The sequence below is a fragment of the Typopeltis vanoorti genome, chromosome 3 (genome assembly GCF_054136105.1).
Source record: "Typopeltis vanoorti isolate ZY-2024b chromosome 3, IOZ_Tvanoo_1.0, whole genome shotgun sequence".
NCBI lineage: Eukaryota > Metazoa > Arthropoda > Arachnida > Uropygi > Thelyphonidae > Typopeltis > Typopeltis vanoorti.
Genome location: NC_143551.1, coordinates 172,403,742 through 172,418,048, shown reverse-complemented (window position 1 = coordinate 172,418,048; position 14,307 = coordinate 172,403,742). Strand labels below are relative to the sequence as shown.

Here is a 14,307-nt window from a genome sequence, read left to right as displayed (position 1 = left end):
AAATGACATCCATAAGAAACACGTCAGCAGTATGGAAAGCTTCAGCATGGTCAAGTTTTTTCCTGGATTTGCTTATACAATGCAATGAGAGAATTGCTTTATGTATTCATCAAAAAATGCAAAATATTTGTGGACTATCAGCGTGAATGAAAAGAAGAAAAGTATAAGCATATGCAATTATAGTTTGGAGCATTTTGGAATGGGAGCTAGCAATGCCATTAGTAAAGGAATGCAGTGGAAGAACTAAGGTAGGAGTTGATAAAAATGAAGCATATGGCAGATGAGATTGAACACCTAAAGTTGTGTATGGTGGGGCCATATCAAGGAGGCAGAAGGTTACAAGTGGCATCCCACAGGGCTCAGTACTGCAACCGTATTCTTTAGCCTTTATATCAATGACATTATCATTGGATTGCAGGGGGATATTCAATTGTTTGCAGATGATGTGAAGCTAGGAAGGGTTACTAGTAACAGTGCAGATGTGGCAGCCCTGCAAGAGGATTTGAATAAACTGGAAAGATGGGAAAATGCATGGGGATATCAGTTTAATGCAGCAAAATGTAAAGTCTTGAAGTCTGACCTACTGCCTCATATACAATGGGAGGCAACATACTCTGTTGGAGGAGCTGTACTGGAGGAAGTAGGGGAGACAAGAGATCTGGGGATGATGATTGATAGAAACCAGAAATTCAGGGAACATATTGCAAAGGTGGTGAAGGTAACACAGAGGATTGCTGCAATAATGAAAAGTACGCTGACCTGCAGAGATAAAACAGTTATCATTCCATTCTATAAAACCCTGATCAGACCACACTTGGATTATTGTTCTCAAATTTGGTCCCCAGAATTTGAAAGGGATAAATTATCTGTGGAAAGGGTATAGAGGGGGGGGTAACAAAGATGGTTTTGAGGACTATACAATATTGGTTATGAGGATCAGCTGAGGGAATGTGGACTGCAGAGTTTGGTAGATAGAAGGAGAGGTGATATGATTGAGGCTTTTCAACTTTTGAGAGGTAGTTACAGGGTTGACACTGGGGAATTCTTTCACTGTTGAAACAAGGGGAAGGAGTGAGGATAAGGGGCCATCCCCTGGAAGTTATGAAAGGAAGCTGTGAGCAAGAGGGTGAGGAGTGGTTTCTTTACATGGAAGGTGGTTGAACCATGGAATGCATTGCCTGATAGAGTGGTGAGAGCACGAACAGTCAATGAGTTCAAGGAGTGATATGATAGACTTTGTGTTTTCTAGGAAGGACCTCCCACAATGAGTCTTTTGACTCCATAGAGGCCAGAATAATAATAATAACATCACATCTCAAAAGCAGTTGACTTCTTTAGTTTCTAAGTCTCACATGGATAAGCTGCTGCTAGAAAAATGACTGCATCCAAAGTCCTCAACTTTGTTCTCATGGAGATAGATTCATCCTTCCAGATTTTAGACAAGTCTCTGACTGTTGTTTTAGCCATTCCTCTGATGTCTTCTGAACAGCAATTCTTCACATTAATAATGGATCCAGGTACTCAAACTTGCTAATTTCCTCAATTCTTTCTACGTTAAAGTACATTTGTTCCTCAAGAGCTTCCCTGTCTATATTTCCTTTGAGTACCGTAATCTTTGTCTTGTTAGGATTGAGCTCGAAGTCCACAGATACTGTATGGATATTCCGATTCTCAGTGATCTGTCACACCATCCTGTTGCATGCTGATTTTTTTATTTAATTTTTTTTTAATGTTCAACTTGGATGGCATTTAATGATAAGGTAACATGCAATAGGTAAAGGAGATTCATATAGCAATGATATTCTAGGACTTTGCAAAAGCATGTGCTAGATTACCGCATAATAGATTGGTGTACAAGCTGTAGAGGTTTGTAAAGCTAGTATATAGGTTAAATAGATTGGACAGTGGCCCTCTGAATGATAACAGCAAGTTGTGTATGATGGAGCAGTGTCTCAAAAAAAGGAGGAAAACCAGGTGGCATTCCCAAGGGTTCTGTTCTTGCACTTCTGCTGTTTAACTTGCATGTATACAGTGTTGTAGTTGGGGAGGAGGCAGAGAGGGTGGTCCGCCCTGGGCAACACTTTGCTTTTAAGAAATCTTGCCATACTGTCTATAGAACAGCAACTGAGTAGTGATAAAACAGACTTCAACATTTGTCATTGATGATTATGCTAACGGAAAAGCAAGAAAAATAACATTTTACAATGTTGAAATTAAAGTTTTACTTCAAAAATAAACATAGTGTTTTAATTTATTTCCCTATATGTCATTTTGACTTTCTGCAGTATTTTTGGGGTGTATTGATAGGGGTGGCAAAAGCTCTAGCTACACCACTGCTTTTATATTATATTTAATATGGATCCTCAGTTGTTTGCTGATGATGCAAAGTTGGGGAGAATTATAAGGAGCATTGCTTATGTTAATTTGCTTCAAGAAGATACAAATAGACTTTTAGCTTGGAGAAATGAGTGAGGTTCTAGTTTTAATATTAATAAGTACAAGGTGTTACATTTTGGAATGCAGAGATATAAAGGTGTATTAAGATCTTAAGATATAAGTACCTTAATATCTTAAGATATCTTAAAAAGTTACAACAGACGATTGAGACTTTTAAACTGTTGAGAGGTGGTTACAGGGTTGACACTGGGGAGTTCTTTCGCTTGGTTGAACAGCAGGAAGGAGTCATGACAACGGGCCATCCCTGGAAGTTTTGAAAGGAGACTATGAGAAAGAGGATGAGGAGTGGTTTCTTTGCATGGAGGATAGTTGAACCATGGAATGCAGTGTCTGATAGAGTGGTGAGAGCGAGAACGGTCAATGCGTTTAAGGAGTGGTATGATAGACTTTGTGTTTCCTAGGAGGGACTTCCCTCAATGAGTCTTGATAGACTTGTGTTTCTTAGAAAGGACCTCCCACAATGAGTCTTTTGACTCCATGGAGGCCTGAATAATAATAATAAGTTTAGAGGGCACTTTTACAAAGACTGAACATCACACTGATAAGGAGTATACTGACATGCAGGGTTAAGGTAATGGTTGTGGCATTGTATAAAGCACTGGGCAGACCACACTTGGACTACTGTGCTCAGATTCCACAGATAAGTGACAGAGAGACTATCAAGACTATAGCATGTTGACTATGGAGAGAGAGAGAGATTAAAGGAAAGAAAATTACAGAGTTCAGAGTTTAGTAGATAGAAGAAAAAAAGGTGATAATAGAGATGTTTAAGATAGCAGGGAAATTTTGTTGGATTAAAAGAGAGGGGATAAAAAGAGTAGAAGGTGAGAGTGAAAAAATTAAAGAACCAGAGACCACTCTGTAAGCCATGTAAGCAATAACAATAATAATAGCAGCATAAGAAGGAGATATGTTTAGTTTTATTTTTTTATTTTTTAATAGTAACAACTACATGTCTCAGACTGATCCTTGGATACACTTGGATGGACCGTGTCACTAACTCTACTGTGCTAAATCTGGCTAAGCAAGAACCACTTATCAATATAGTCAAAAAACTACAACTCAGATGGCGTGGGCATCAGCTCAGACATCCTGAAGTCTCACCCTTTTTGGAATCTCTCATCTTGTACCAACCAGAAGATGGCAATCACAGTAGAGGAAAACCATCTAAACAATTTTGGCAATACATATGTGAAACCATCAGTAGGCTGAACTGTAAAACTCCATCTGACATCTACCAGTTAGCTCAAGATAGAGAGACTTGGAAGACCATAATCTGCAATATTTAATTTTTAATATACATCTCTTTTCCCTTTTCACATTGTATCATATTGTCAATAAACTATGACAATGAATAGTAATAACAGCTCATAGAAAAGGAGTTGGTTATGGCAATTAAAATCTCTGGGAGAATGAACTCAGATAAGTTTATTCCAAAAGAATAAAATAATTCATTTTTTTCTCTATTTTTTCTCTCTATATATCTATAGCCATACAATGACCTTTTTTTTTCTCACATACTTTGAACATTTCCAGTTAGTACTGTATCTAGTAAACAAATGTTTTGACTATAAAGCACCTAAAAATTCCAAATTCTGAATTTAATGAAATATTGTCACTTAGAGTTCATGATTATTATTCAGTATTATATAATATGCAAAATACTTTATATATAAGTATTTATTAATATATGTTCAAAAAGAGAATTGAAAAACTAACCTAAAACTGTTAAACAAACAGAAGCTTCATCAAAGCCAGAGTTGTTTTCTGCCCTGATTAGGTATACGCCAGTGTCCTTTCTCTCGCATGCAGAAACTGTTAACTTTGTCCTGTAGGATTCCATCTCCAAACTGACTTTTTCTCCTTCTTTCAACACAGTTTCATTGAAGCTCCATATCTTTTTAGGTGGAGGCTCACCAATGACACGAACATCAAACTTGACAGTCTGTCCAGCATGGACCACAACATCTTTAAGTGAGTTACGATCAATTTTTGGAGCCACTTAAAAAAATAAATAAAAATTATATATAATATATATATATAATATATATATATAATATATACATTAAATACGTTATATATATATAATGTATATAATGATACATCATATTTTTGTATCGTTTGTAAGATGAATGAGGATAAATTCTGCTAAAGCACATCACATACTATTGTTATTTTTTTAAAAAAAGAGAGGAAACCATTGCACTCACCTGTATGGATTAGCTAAAAACATCAATTATTAGGGAAAATTAAGTTAATAGATTTTAATTATAGGAATACAGTTCAGAAAAAAGAGATAGTGTATATCTCTTCCTGTTTGGAAGGTAGTCAAACAGGAAAATATTGTTATCAAGAAGATATATACTGTATATATGTGGAATTATAAGTGGGTGATTATAAGAAGCTCTTTACTCAACTAGCATGAGTACATTGGGTTGATGAATCATTCATAAAAGATGAGGACAGTGCATAGGAAATAATAAGGCAGTCTAACACAAACAATTGCATAAAAAAGCAGAATATGACAGGAGATTACCCAGTCAGGTGAAAGCTAATCCAAAGAAATTTTTCTGCTATGTGGAAAGCAAGAGAACCAGAGCAAATGATATAACGGAATTATTTAATGAAAAAATCATCAATGTATATTATACTGGAGTGGATGATACTGTGTAACGTGCAGAAGGAAGGCAAGAATTAGGAGAATTAAAGGTGAAAGAATCAAGTGTATCAAGTATTGCTTGGGTTAGATGTTAATAAAGCTGTGGGAATGGATGACATATAGCCACATATTTCTAAAGAATGTGCAAAAGTTAGTCATGCCCTTAAAATGGTTATTTAGTGAAAGTCTTGCAGTGGGAAAGGTTCCTAAGTAGTGAAAAAAAGACAAAATGGAACCTCTACATAAATATGATTCTAGAACAGAAGTTTTCAATTATAGACAAGTCTGTATATCTATGGTTGTGGTCAAAGTGTTTGGAGAAATTGATAAGTAATAGAATACAGGATCAGGTTGATGGACATAAGATTCTCTATGATGATCAGAATCCATTTGTTAAAGACAGGTTTTGTTTTAGCAATCTGTTTACATTTTATGATCAGGTGACAAATAACTTGGATGAGGGAGATTCATATAGTGATTTTATTATTATTACATAAAACCTCCAGGGAGTCCAAAGACTTATAGACGGAGGGTACCTACTCTACAACTTTCCGTCTCCACCACTCCACCAGCCGCAACTACCTTCATCATCTACACCAATACCACCTATTGCTGACCACCATCACCACTAGTATTTTCACAAACAAACATCCATGCCCATGGCAGGATTCAAACCCACAGCCTTCATTGGCTGGAGAGAAGATCTGCTAACCACTCGGCCAATCAGGCTGGCATTTTCTTAGACTTTGCAAAGGCATTTGATAGATTACCACATGACAGATTGGTATATAAGGTAAAGAAGATGGGATTAGATAACAGATTGATTAGATGATTGAAGACTGGCTTTCGGAAAGATAGTAGAAAGTTGTATATGATGTAGTCATGTCTCAGAAAAGGAAGATGACCAGTAGTATGCTTTAGGGTTCTGCTCTTCACCCCCCCCCCTCCACTGTTTAACTTATTTGTTAATAATATTTCACATAGACTGACTGGGATCTTCAAATTTGTTTGATGATGATGCAAATTTAGGCAGAATTATCAGGAGTACTGCTAAAGTTAATTCTCTACAAGAAGTTTTGAATACACTTTTAGCTTCAGGACATGGATGACTTCAGAATCTTGGAGTGATGGTAGATGATGGAGTAAAGTTCTTAGTGCACATTGCAAGTGTCAAAAAGACTGCACACTGTATTCTGCTGTGATAAAAGTACACTGGCATGCGGGAATAAAGAGATGGTGGTGCCTCTCCTTATCACATGTGTTCTATGTGTTCTTATCATGTGACTATGTGTTCTGACTAATAAGACATTAGTCAGAACAGAGTCACCTAGTTTTATTGTGATGTGGAAACACTAGAGAGGTTCCACGGACAAATAACCAAAGTGATATCGGTACCTAGAGTGTTGGTTATGCAGAGCAGTTGAGGGAATATGGATTACAGAGTTTGATGGATAGGAGAAAAAGAGGAGATATGATAGAGACCTTCAAATTGGTTATGGGATTCTACCTGATTAACAGACATGGAATTACATCCAAAATACCAGTATACACCGTGGAGTGAATGTGCTATTAGACTAATTGGCTTTCATTGTAATTAGAACAAATGTGCTGAAGACTAGCAAAAGAAATAAAAAGATTGGATGTTAAGATGGGAAGAATGAGAGGCTCTCCCTGGAATTTGTAAAAAAGACGTGGTGAAGAAGGGTACGATGAGAAGATTTTTTATGTGGAGAGTCATTGGTGAGTAAAATGCATTGCTGGAATGCAAAGTTCACTATGACAGACATGTTGCTGGTTGAGTGAGCCTTTCATGATGAGTCTATTAACTCCGTGGAGGTTACTAAAATAATATTAATAATAATAATTTGAATCTGCATTCATATCACCATCTGTTAAGTGGAATAATTATGAAGAATATATTCAAAGAGAGAATGAATTGTCATTCATTAATTCATTGATAAAAAGTATTAAATGCTGTATATGGGAAAAATCTGATCTGAGATACGTGGGAAATTATGGTAGGTCATATACCACGAGTGAACAAGAGGACACAATTTGGAGTAAAGTGGATGACAAACAATATTAAACAGGAACTGCATTCGAAAAAGAGGTTGTGGAAAAGATATAAGGATACAGGTGAACAGAAGATGCATGAAGAGTATAAGACAGAGGCCAGAAGAGTGATTAGTGTGGTAAGGAAGACGAAACTGGAATATGAGAGGAGATTAGCCCTAGGATCCAAAGAAAATCCTAGAGAATTTTTTAGATATGTGGACAGTAGAAGAAGAAATGATTGTGGAAGAATGATATTGTGGGATAAAATGGAAATAGAGTGACTTATGCAGAGAGGACATAGTGGAATTGTTCAATGAACACTTTATTGGAGTATTTCATCCTGGAGGAGTCAGTTTTAATACTAGAGGGATAGGGCAGCTTCGAGGTTTACAGGTACAGGAGGAGAGTGTGTTTAAATACTGAGTACTCTGGATGTCAGTAAAGCTTTGAGACTGGATGGTATTTCACCACAAGTTTTGAGAGAATGTGCTAGGAACCTGACAGTGCCTTTGACCTGGCTTTTCAATGAAAGTCTGGCTGCAGGAAAGGTGCCCATGGAATGGAAGGAAGGTAAGATAGCATTGCATAAGGGCGGGCAGAGTGGAAGTGTCTAATTATAGACCAGTTTGTGTGTCATCAGTAGTTAGTAAGATCTTGGAGAAAGTAGTGAAGGACCGTATACAGCATTGGGCAGATAAGGGTAATGTTATCTGGGAGAGTCAACATGAATTTCTGAAGGGGGGGCGCTCTTGCTTTAGCAATATGCTAGCCTTTAATGATAAAGTTACAAGAGCATTAGATGAGGGAAAGGCATGTACTGCCATTTTCTTAGACTTAGCAAAGGCATTTGACAGAGTGCCACATGATAAGCTGATATTAAAGTTTCAGTACATGCGCCTGGATGTCAGATTGGTCAACTGGATTCAGGATTGGCTGTCCGATAGGTATCAGAGAGTTGTGTATGGTGGGGCAGTTTCAAGGAAGCAGAGGGTTACAAGCGGTGTCCCACAGGTCTAAGTACTGGGACCTATATTGTTTAACCTTTATATCAATGACATTGCCAGTGGATTGCAAGGAGATATTCAGTTGTTTGCAGATGATGCGACGCTGGGAAGGATTATTAGTAATAGTGCAGATGTGGCAGCCCTGCAAGAGGATTTGAATAAGCTAGATAGATGAGCAAATAAATTGGGGGTATCGGTTTAATGCAGCAATATTTAAGGTCTTAAGGTTTGGGAAACATCGATAGAACACTGCATACTCTATGGTGGGAATTATACTGGAGGAAGTAGGGGAGACAAGAGATCTGGTGTTGATGATCGATAGAAACCTGAAATTCAGGGGACATATTGCATAGGTGGTGAAGGTAACACAGAGGATTGCTGCAATAATGAAAAGTACGCTGACCTGCAGAGATAAAACAGTTATCATTCCGTTGTATAAGACCCTGATCAGACCACACTTGGACTATTTTTCTCAGATTTGGTCCCCAGGATTTGAAGGGGATAAATTAACTGTGGAAAGGGTACAATGGCAGATAACAAAGATGGTTTCAGGACTGTACAATGATAGTTATGAGGATCAGCTGAGGGAATGTGGACTGAAGAGTTTGGTGGATAGAAGAAGGAGAGATGATATGATCGAGACTTTTAAACTGTTGAGAGGTGATTACAGCGTTGACACTGGGAAGTTCTTTCACTTGGTTGAACAGCGGGAAGGAGTGATGACAAAAGGCCATCCCTGGAAGTTACAAAAGGAAACTGTGAGCAAGAGGATGAGGAGTGGTTTCTTTGCATGGAGGGTGGTTGAACCATGGAATGCATTGCCTGATGGAGTGGTGAGAGCGAGAATGGTCAATGAGTTCATGGAGTGCTATGATAGACTTTGTGCTTCTTAGGGGGGGGGGGGAACCTCCCCTCGATGAGTCTTGATAGAATTTGTGTTTCTTAGGGAGGACCTCCCACAATGAGTCTTTTGACTCCATAGAGGCTTGAATAATAATAATAAGAAGAAGAAGAAGAAGAAGATTTTATGCATGATACAATTTCATTTCTCTGAAAAATATAAACACACTTTCAGAAAAATTCACATTTGAATACAAATTGTCTAAATATATTTAACAGTTTTTAATATAGTGATTAAGTCGGTATGAATTTCTGAACTTTTTTGATATGATGAATTATGTAAAAACAACTGAATTTTGTAAAAAAAAAAATCTATGAAGGTTTATGATGAATACTTAATTACTATTAACAATTAGTAAGCAATATTTAATCATTAATAATTAGTTGCTCAATATTTCTTTAATATTAACATAAGCTTCAAACCACCTTTCGTTATCTTATCATGCAAATGAGAAATATGAACATCATATTTATATGCTTTGATATATAAATTAAACAATGAAAATGATTTTAAGCTCTTACAAAATCTAGCTTTTGCCACAACCACATCACTTGCATCACTAGGAGTGCCTGGCCCAGCTTTATTTACTGCTTTCACTCTGAACTGATATTCCATGCCTTCAATTAGGTCTGGTACTTGAGCTTCACATTTGTCTCCAATGATTTCAATAGCTTTTTGCCATTTTGAACTATATTTATCCTTCTTTTCTATAATATAACTTGTTACTGGTGAGCCACCATCTGAAAGAGGTGGATTCCACATCAAATCAACATGGTGCTTATCCCAGTCTTTAGCTGCAGGTTTACCTGGTTTTCCAGGCTCATCTACAAAAGAAACAAAATAAGTATTTATTTTTAAAGAATATATAATAACATAAAAAGTATTTAAGGTTTGATTATAATGGCAGTAAAACAACATACACTGATTTCAACTAAAGGTGACTTAAGAGTTTAAGTCTGATAATGAGAGGAAATAAGGGTTAGATAGCATATGGAACCATGCCAAATTAGCATCAGCAGGTTTCAAGATTGCCACCATCAATATAAGCATTAATGGAAAATAAATAGAAGTAGCAGAAGAACTGAATTAGTACCAGTTGACATAATAAGCATTATTGAAAAAGAAAACAAAAACAAGTGAGATACTTCTCAGCAACAAACATGAGATATTATATTCAGGCAACAATATAGCCTTAAACCAGTTCAAGGCTATCTGAACTTGTAGGAAGCACTGAACTTGGTAATAATAATAATAATAACAATAACAACAAGGTAAGTTGATTAAAATCTAAGAAAAAAGAGGTGATATGGTATGGTGATTCAATCACAAAATTTGTGCTTGCTGAGCGAGTCCCTATTTCTAGCTTCCCAGGGATAAAAATAAAATTAAAGATATGACAAATGTAATCAAAAAACAGAAAAGAAAAGTAAAAGAGATAGCCGTTCTTGTAGGAACTAATAATTTAAGTAGCGATAAATATAGTATGAGACAGTATATGAAAATTCTATTGGAAGAAATGAGAAAAAAATGTGAGACTAAAAATTGTAGATTTACTACCCAGATGCGACAGTACAGAGTCAAGAAGCCTGGCAATGATAGAAGAAATGGATGCACATTTTTAAATGTGTGGAGTGAATTTGATGGCAGAAAAGACTTGTATAAAGGGTATGGCCTGCACTTGAATGAGTCAGGGAAACTAGATCATCAAGGGAGGAATGAGGAAATGTGTGAGAATGTTCAGCTATGGTATGCAAATATAATAAAGATATGAACAGCTTTGAACATGGTTATGCAGTGTGTTTCCACCCCCTGTTGAAGGGATGGAAATACACTGAGTTAGCATTCAGAATACTCTCCCTGATTTACATATTTGGCACGAGATACCACATGATATCGATGTCACATGCAGTTACTATAAATGGGCACATCTATCCTCTATATGTAATCAGTAAAGATTTGCCGGTAATGGGGAAATGTGGTGATGAAAGCCAATTTGACTGATAGGTAGATAGTTGGGGCCCAGAGGGTAAGTGCCAGTATCTTAGAAACAGTTGCACTTAATGGTTTAATAGTTGCTCCTGTGCTACTGTATCAAGGATGTATCAGGACTGGATTACCCATGAACAGACATCGAGCAGAGGGACTCACTGGTCAGCCATGTGTGGTTGATCCTAGAGGTGAGCATTGGGTGTCATGACTAGTATATAGGCAACAACGTGCAACAGTCACACAGCTCATCCACCAGTGCAACAGTGGGGCTGTTCAATCCATTTCCACATCCACCATGCACCTTACCTTGCTTCACCTCAGGCTCGCAAACAATGCCTCACATGGGCCAATGAATGTTGGCAATGGACCCTCAACAGATGGAAGTAGGTCATGTGGAGTGATAAGTCTCATTCCCTGCTGCACCATGCTGATGGCCAGTTCACATTTGGTAGGAGGTCTACCCTGATCACAATGCCATCTTTCAACAGGAAAATACACCTTGTCATCAGGCTCGTACAACTACTGCGTATTTGGAGGAACACGTCGATGAATTCACTACTTGCCTTGGCCCCCACACTCCTCTGACTGTAACTTAATTGAACATGTGTGGGATATGCTAAAATGGAGTGTGAGAACTGCTGATGTCCCATGTAGTAGCAGTGAGTTTGAGGATATTATCTGTTGTCAAGTGGAGGCTAACAGAATGAAATATATAGTGAGATGTTGCTACAGACCAGGCGGCTCAGTTGCAGGGGATGATAAAATGGTCTGCTAATTTAGTCTTATAGGTACTAAATGAGTGATCATTATGGTTGACTTTAATTATCCAAACAATGATTAGGTAGAAGAGAAATCTCATGATAAGGATGAAGAGGAATGTAATGAATTGTTACGAGACAACTTTCTCAAGCAGCATTTGAAAGAAGGAACTCAAGGGCAAAGAGTGTAAGATTTGTTCATAGCATCAGAAAGGGATCTCTGTTAAGAATATGACTATTTTTACACAGTTGGTAACAGTGATCATGCTATGCTTTGTAGGAAAGTATCTAATTATATTGATGTTTCCATTAGAACAGATTTCATTGCTGAACTACAAAGATGGAAATTATGATCAAATTATTGAATATATCAAATTATGCATTTGTATACAAAAATTGCAGATTCCTTTTAGTTCTTGTACCAGCTTTAGAACTGATATACATGTCACTAATTTCAGTAGTCCCTTGCCAATTTATATCCCCTCTATTCTGCAATTTATTCCGTGAATAAGGATCAACATAATTGTTGATCCTTATTCCTTAAGCCAGCAATAAAGAGAGGCACCAGCCAAGCACTCCTCAGGCATACTGCCTCTCCATACCCTTAATAATAGAATCACCATATATTTTACCACTCATAATTTCATTCCAGTCCAAATTCAAGTACAATCACTGCTTAAGTTTCTCCCTCTAAATGAAACCTTCAAGTGCAGCAAACAGTATGGCCTCAGTTTCAACTTTAAAAAGACAAAAATTATGATAATTTCAAGAGAAAAGGAAATATCAAAAATATACATTGCCGGCTTAGTTGGCCGAGTAGTTAGCGTATCCACTCTCTGGCCAAAAGGCTATGGGTTCAAATTCCACCATGGCCATAGATGTTTGTGAATGTCCATGAAAATACTAGTGGTGGTAGTGGGCAATAGATTGCGTTGGTGTAGATGATGCAGTTTGCTGTAGTTGGTGAACTGATTGGTGGAGACAGAGAGTTTAGAGTAGGTACCCTCCCTCGATGAGTCTTTAGACTCCCTGGAGTGTCATGTAATAATAATAATAATACAAATCAACGAACCTGTGTAGCTCAATGGATGTGGTGTTTGCACACCATGGCGCTTGGCCACACAAAGGAAGACTTGCTTTCGAATCTAGTCAGCCACTAAAGGAAATTTTTCTAAGACATGTTTTTTCAACTGGTTCCCAAGTTATTCGATCTCTGGAACGGGCAAGCAGGTTTTTTCTCCCGTAAACTCAAGAAAATTGACCGTAGAACCCACACTATTTCAGATATTAAATATATTGTGTTAGGGTTAGGGACCACGAGATGGCGGCACTTGTTGAGCTGTCTCTCTTCACTGTGTGCCACTTAATTAGTGATAGCCTTGGGCCAGCTATCTCTTATTGGGTACCAGTGGAGATTGAATTGCCCACTCAGTCTCCAAAAGTTAGATAGGGCTTAAAACAGCTTGCTTACTCTCTATATGGGAATAAAAAGCTTCTTTTTTTTGAATAATTCAAATATGCAGTATTTTCTCTTTCACTGAGTGATCACTTCTGGATGAAATATTATTTACAATATTCTTTCTTTCTTTGGTTTTTCAAAAGAAGGAACAGAAGATTATTATTGCTATTATTATTATTGGCTAACTGAAAACAGCATATATATATAAACCCTGAAAAAATGAAGCAAATGATATTCAAACACCCACAGACCCTACCCTTAGAAACTAAATATCTCACTATCCAACATCCATCCTCCTATACATTAAGCACTAATCAAAAAATGACAACCATCACATAGTTGAAAACAACACGTTATCTCGGACTTCACTTCGAATACTGATCAAAGCTGGAATAGCCATACAAATTATCTACACAACAAACTCAGGATAATAGCAAGCAAACTATATCAATTAAAAAACATTGCCCTGACACACATAAAGATACTAATCAATAAATCATTATGTGAAAACATTTTAAGATATGCAATTACATCATATGAATTCTGTACAGATTACAAACTTAACAGATTACAAATGTTGACAAATAAAATGCTAAAACTGTTATTCTGGGAATGAAGAGAACAGCCCACACTTATAAGGGCAGCAAGGACATAACACAAAATATTTACTGCAAAACAATTATGCCACTATACATGTCATGCTAAAATATTATTTCACTCCAACCTACAGAGTAATTAGAACAACATATCAGATAAAATGACCACAATTTCTAGGCTCTGCCAGGGTAGTAGTCAACTACCCTGGTGTAAGAAAGCAATGTTTTCGGTGCGGATCACTCGAACACCTAGGTGCAAATTGCCCCAAGAACAAATGCAGGAACTGCATGACAGCAGGACATGCCCTTGCTCAGTGTGAGGCACCTTGCCTGAAATGTGGAAATACAACTCACAAGGTAGACGTTTGTCCCAACAGGACACAAGCAGAACAAATAGGAGGTGCTATATCACCAACCTACAAAACAGGA

General features: G+C 37.2%; 1 protein-coding gene across 5 annotated transcripts in view; it reads right to left on the bottom strand.

Annotated features, from left to right (window-relative positions):
• The window catches only part of LOC150108743 (twitchin-like), a 2,666,638-nt gene that overhangs the window by 1,406,197 nt on the left and 1,246,134 nt on the right, over positions 1–14,307 (bottom strand). For all 5 annotated transcript variants that reach the window (XM_090390962.1, XM_090390961.1, XM_090390964.1 and 2 more), the window contains 2 exons: positions 9,598–9,900; positions 4,177–4,458 (listed from right to left, as the gene is read on the bottom strand). In XM_090390962.1, coding sequence (XP_090247088.1) covers positions 4,177–4,458; positions 9,598–9,900 — 585 coding nt within the window. The remainder of the gene's footprint in view (positions 1–4,176; positions 4,459–9,597; positions 9,901–14,307) is intronic.